The sequence below is a fragment of the Benincasa hispida genome, chromosome 8 (assembly GCF_009727055.1).
Source record: "Benincasa hispida cultivar B227 chromosome 8, ASM972705v1, whole genome shotgun sequence".
Taxonomy (NCBI): Eukaryota; Viridiplantae; Streptophyta; class Magnoliopsida; order Cucurbitales; family Cucurbitaceae; genus Benincasa; species Benincasa hispida.
The window spans coordinates 41,608,812-41,614,963 of record NC_052356.1 but is presented as its reverse complement, the minus strand read 5'-3'; the positions used below and the strand labels follow the sequence as shown (position 1 = coordinate 41,614,963).

General features: G+C 30.5%; 1 protein-coding gene across 1 annotated transcript; it reads right to left on the bottom strand.

Annotated features, from left to right (window-relative positions):
* Positions 1 to 5,050: 5,050 nt before the first annotated feature.
* On the bottom strand, positions 5,051 to 5,590 carry LOC120083811 (transcription factor PRE3-like). The gene is made up of 2 exons (XM_039039691.1): positions 5,289 to 5,590; positions 5,051 to 5,219 (listed from the first exon to the last, which is right to left on the bottom strand). The coding sequence occupies exons 1-2, from the start codon at positions 5,409 to 5,411 to the stop codon at positions 5,070 to 5,072; spliced, it is 273 nt and encodes a 90-aa protein (XP_038895619.1). The 5' UTR covers positions 5,412 to 5,590; the 3' UTR covers positions 5,051 to 5,069.
* Positions 5,591 to 6,152: the final 562 nt, after the last annotated feature.

Sequence of the window (6,152 nt, the reverse complement as noted above, 5' to 3'; positions counted from 1 at the left end):
AGATTGAAACTATCGCATAGCAAATGCTTATCGCTTAGAAGAAACTACAACGATTGTGTAGTTTTACTGAATGTGTTTAGGAAAACAGTAGGCGATCGTTTAGCAAAAACGATACACTATACGATCATTTAGGAAAACTAACGATCGTTTAGATCATGTGTGTTGCGATCGTTTAGGGCGCAAGATAGGCGATCGTTTATGCAAGGTATGAGATCGTTAGGCGCTGAGCGACTATCTATAGGCTCTCCGAATTTTAAGCGATCGATTACGTTTTTCACAACCAATGCAAACTCATTCGATCTTTTTTCAAAACGATTCAAAATGAAAAAAATTTCAATTTTATTCATCAGTTAAAATACCACGTTGTTCCCCACTAATGCACGTCCGAGAGAGATTTTAGGTTAATTATCATTATTAATTAACCAATTAAATTATTAATAAATTAATCATATTATATTTTACCCTACTTATAGTTTAATATCACATATCTACTATAGTAATTTCTCCTCTACTTGATATAAATCATATTTTATATCTAATTTTCTCCAAAATAATGTATCTCATATATTTACAAATATATCATATATAATTAAACCAGTCCAATTATTCATATATAAATCGAACTTCTCTTGTCAATTGAACATTTCAAATTAACCCAAAACTGATTCTCAACTTTATCCAAGCTACCCAAGGACCTATATGAATCTGTGGCTCAAAGCTCCAACGGTCCGTGAACAGTTGACTAAAATCTTTAGCCATGAGATCCACCATCACGTATAACTGTCAGGCATTCTAATAAAGACCGAACAACCTGAGCTCTTCTTACCACAAGATATAATTTATGTGTCCATTCTGGATATAAACCATCATGAGTACAGATGCCCTTCACAGATGCTCGTTAAGTAACAGTTAGGCCAATTTACCGTTTTACCTCTGTAGTTTACATCTCACTTCTTAAGTACCACTTTGATTCTCTAATGAATAGTACAGACATAGTCCAACTATGTGTGAACCTACTCTGGGCCAAGAGAAGGTGTGTGGTGCCTTATTATATTAACATTATATTAATATTGTAGACTTTTGTTAGGATATATTATGAAGGTTTTAATTATTTAAGTTTAAGACTTTATTACTTTAATTCTAGATTTGCATATAACATTTAAGAATGGGATGCTAGAATTATTGAATTTTTTAATTATAAAAATTATGGAATTTAACATTTTAATTATATCTTTTTAAATTTGAATTTATGTATTATTGTTTTTATACCGAAAATTGATAATATTTTATTTAAATGAAAGTTGTATTGGATATGTTTTAAGGAATTGTTAAAATATATATTTAATTAAAATAAAAAGAAAAAATATGATGGGGAACCTTGGTCCCCGCAAATCTCGAGTGACAATCCCTGCCCCGTTCCCGCACAGGTCAAAATTCGGGATGGAGGAATAGGAATGGGGGCGGGACGGGGACGGGGGAGGGTTCCCCAGTCCCGCCCCGCCCCCGCCACTCCATGGACATCTCTAATACCAGTTATCGTGAGTTGAGATTGAATTTCATGTTCTATCATATAGTCTTGGAATTTTAAGTCCATATATTCACCACCTCGTTTGATCAAAGTGTTTTAATCTTTTTACCTAATTGGTTCTCAACCTCTGCCTTATATTCCTTGAACTTTTCAAGGATTTTAGACTTATGATGATTAGGTAAATATAGCCATATAAAGAATAATCATCTATAAAGCTGATGAAATATTCATACCCTCCTCTAGCTTTAACATTCATCGGACCACAAAGGTCTGAATATACCAGTTCTAAGGGTTCTTTGGCTCTAAGACCTTTTTTTGTTAAAGATCTTTTGGTTATTTTACCCTCAAGACAAGATTCACATGAAGGTAAAAAGTTATCTTCTAACTAACTTAGAAGTCCACTCTCAACCAATCTCCCAAATCTATTGAGATGAACGTGTCCTAATCTTAAGTGCCAAAGAAAGGTATTTGGAAAAATCTATCGTTTCTTATTTTGAGTTTCAACTGTTTTAAATATCTCTATATTCAAAATAGCCTTTACCTTAGTTAATTTTAACATGTATAAGTTATTTTCCAGTTTTGTAGAATATGTTTTAATATCTTTCGAAATAATGAACACTTCATTATTTTCAAAAGAGACTTTATAATTTTGTTCGAGCAAACATGAGATAGATATTAAATTCCTTTTCATAGAAGGAATATAATAAATATTTTCTAGTAAAATGTATCTATCTCCAACAAATAATTGTCAATCTCCCACTGCTTTAGCTGAAACAACCTCCCAAATCCTTACCTTAAAGGTTACTACGCCTTTTGTATGCCGTCTCTAGGAACTTGTTTCCTGAATGAAAACACAGATATGATTAGCTGCACCTGAATCTATTATCTAGGTTAATTTATCATTTTCCACTAAACATATCTCAATGACAAACAAATCAAATTTACTTTATTGTGCTTCTTTTGTTTCATCATCTACGACATTCAAAACCTTTTGATCTGTAGATGAGTTGGGAGATAGAGGACATTCCTATATTAAAACAAATTTTTAATCATCATCTATTAGTACATTCAATTTTCATGTTGAATAATTAAGACCGTTATTTTTATCGGAAGCGAGTGATATTGAAGAAGTTGACATGCTGAAATTATAAATAAATTCTAATTTAGTAAATTGCTTTCAAATCCAATTTAATTTTAGCAAAAGTAATAATATACCCAAATTTCATTATTTATTTGCAACGATACTTTAATGAGTCAGAATAGATGAGGGGCAGTTAAATATTCCTTCACTGAACCAAGACATTCGTGATTAAATATTATCTCCAAAATAGGTGTAACCCTCCATTTTCAGACATAAAGATTGAAGACAATGGGGTTGGTGCTAATAACAATTTCTTTTTTAGATCAATAATATGTGAGGTGGGGGATTCAAAGAGATTTCTATGTCAAAGGTATATATATTTTATGTCAGTTGAGTTATTTTCATGTTAAAACTACGTTCAATTGAATTCTAGGAAGAAGCTATTGTGGTGTAATCTGATTGGAGTCTGCCCTTAGTGCCTCTGGCTAGAAAGGAACAAAAAAAAAAAAAAAACATTTTAGAATGAAGAAAAATTATCTGCTTACCTTTGGAAAGACATTATCTACTTTGCTGCAAATTAGAGTACTAAATCTAATCTTTTTAGAAATTATGATGCATCTCGTATATCATTAAATTGGAAAACTTTTCTCTAGTCTCTTCCTTTTTGTACTGAGCTTCGGGCTTCTCTTGATCCGTGTATACATATATATATAATGTATCACTTTTGGAATCGAGTGTGATGAGGACGCTAAAGATGTATCAACCTAATTGAGATGTTCAGGTGCGTCTACTGATATTCCTCAACCTCTAGTACTTTATTAAAAAAAAAAAATCAGCTTTGTCTTTTAATTTTTACACATCAACGAGACTAACCTAAAAAACGTGGAGAGAATCTTAATTTAGATGGAAAATGGGAGATGGATGCCAAAAAATAATAATAATAATAATCAGCAAGCTAAATGTCAATCGGTATGAGGAATGTTTTTTCCATTCTCAACTCTGTTTATTATTATTATTATTTTTATGTAATGTATGTATGGATAATTAAATAACTTCACATAACGTTTTATTTTGTTTCATTTAAAAGGTTTAAGATTTTCATGAAAAATTAATCATTCAAATAAGGATCATGGTGAATAATCAACTGTTTAATTGTTTTTCTTAAGAAAAAGACATAATTTAATTGATTTTCTAAAAGGAATAAATGGGAAGTATAATTCTTCGGGGGAAATTTGATTCTAGTCGGATAGGTTGGATTGAGATTCGAAAGACCCAACTCAATTTGATTGTCGAATGATAAATTTTGAGATTTTAAAAAATAAAAAAATAAAAAAATAAAAAAATTATTTACACAAAATAGTAAAATATTTTTTTACGTAGATCGATATAAATATATTAATAAGTGATAGAAACTAATAATCACTATAGATGTTCTATTAATATATATATTTTTTAATTTCTATATATAGTTTGACATGTTTTTTATCCGTGAAAATTTTCTATGAAATAACTAGTTACACCAAATGATGTAATCAATATAGCAAAAACCACACCCGTAACTTAAAAACTTACCGATAAGATACCGACAAAATAACTACAAGATCATCATTAAAACTATTATACTTGCTACGGATTAACCAACCAATATTAACTTTCGTAATTTTCAAGAACGGTCACATACAAGATGGTGCATACATGAAAAAGTCATCCATCTCCATTTTGTGGACACATCTCTATAGTCACACGCCGATATATTCAAAATATACATTCAAAAGTTTTTTTTTTTTTTTTAAATGCATTTCAATGTTCTAAGATAAATTTAGATTCAAAAGGTATAATTGAAAGCCTACTCTAACTAAAAAAGGGGCATAGAATTCTACAAAACAGAGCCATAGACTCACAGTGTGTGTACATAATATAATGATATAATATATATATTTCTTGTGTGTGTTGTGTGTGGTTGAACGCTCTTCACGCGTGATTTCAGAAGTTTTCTTATTATTATTATTTATTTAATTTTGTTTAGGGCATCCCCAACATGAATTTCCGAGTGCATGCCCATATGGGCCAAACTCCAAACTCTATTTAATTATATATTTATTATTTGCTCCCTCTTCTTTTTTCTCTTCTCATTCTTATCCCTTTTCCCATGCTTTCCTTAGCAATTTATAGCTACACACATTCATCCATTTCTTTTCATTGCCTCATCCTCTCTTTCAATCACTTCAATACCGCTACCCATCAAACCATTTCGTGATTTAACATAGTATCATAACAACAACATATTATTTTAATCTCTATCATTGAACTACTAATTTACTATAGCTCATGAACTTAGGTAATTGATTGAATCCATTGAACAAAGAAAGTTCCAAAAAGGAAAAAAAAAAAAAAAAACCCTAAAGCAAGAAACTTTAGTTTAATTATAACAACCCATTTGATTATATATATAAAATGTGGTCACTGAGTGAGCAAGCTTCTAATAATGGCGGCTTGGGCTGTGTCCGATGTGGCTAACAACTCCGAAAGTCTCTCACTCAAATCATCCACTTCTCTATGTAAGCTTCTAATGTAATTGCATGTCTCTTGCAATACCTTCGCTGCTGAAACCTACAAATTTATCTTTTTCTCTCAATAAAAATCTCTCTCAAAAAAGAAAATGTTAAATTAAAAGGTCACCTTGTCGGAGTGGCGATTACGAATCTCAGGCAAGAGCTGCTGCAACTTATGAACAAGATCGGTGATCTGCTCGTCGCTGATTCTTACACCACTTGATTGCCTCGAACGAGATCTACCGGACATATTGATATACTATTTATATATCTCTATATAAAAATGGAATTCTAAAGATGAAAAATTTGGAGAATGTGAAGAAAAAGAAGAAGAAGAAGGAGGAAATGCATGGGGGAAAAGCTGTGGGCTATGTGCTCTATTTAAATAGAAAACAGAGAGAGAGAAATTTAAAGAGAAATGAATCTCTAGGAATGCTCCATTTTTTGTTGTCCTTGTATAGAAATCACAAGTGGGGTTCTTCAGAGATCATTTCACTTAAGGAGTCAGAACTTTGATTACAAGCATGTGTGTCTTCATATTATTATAGTAAATTTCATATCCTCTCTCTTCCCCATTTTTTCTTTTAATTTATTTAATTAATTATAATTATTATTATTCCCTTCAATTACCAGCTTATACTATTTCTTAACTCTTATAACATTTTACCTAATTTCTATATTCTCTTCATCCATTTCAAAATCTTTAATTTTTTCAACTTACAAAATGTCAGTTTTGAATTTTCAGTTTAATAATAATAACAAAAAGGTGTCCAATTTAAAACGTGTGTAATAAGTTTGCTACCTATATAACTTGTGTTTTCTTTTAGTATATATATAAACCTTGGGTCTAATTAGCTAATTAATATTCACTTGTTAGAATAATTTGGTTGTTTTCAAATATAAGAAAATAAGCATATTTATTTACAAATATACGAATACTCATAGACACCATTGATAGAAAGTCACGTTTTACTATATTTTAAAATATTTC

Coding starts and splice junctions, on each gene's coding strand:
- LOC120083811 (XM_039039691.1), bottom strand. CDS start 5,411: ATGTCCGGTAGATCTCGTTCGAGGCAATCAAGTGGTGTAAGAATCAGC. Junction 5,220..5,288: donor GTAATCGCCACTCCGACAAG/GTGACCTTTTAA, acceptor ATAAATTTGTAG/GTTTCAGCAGCGAAGGTATT.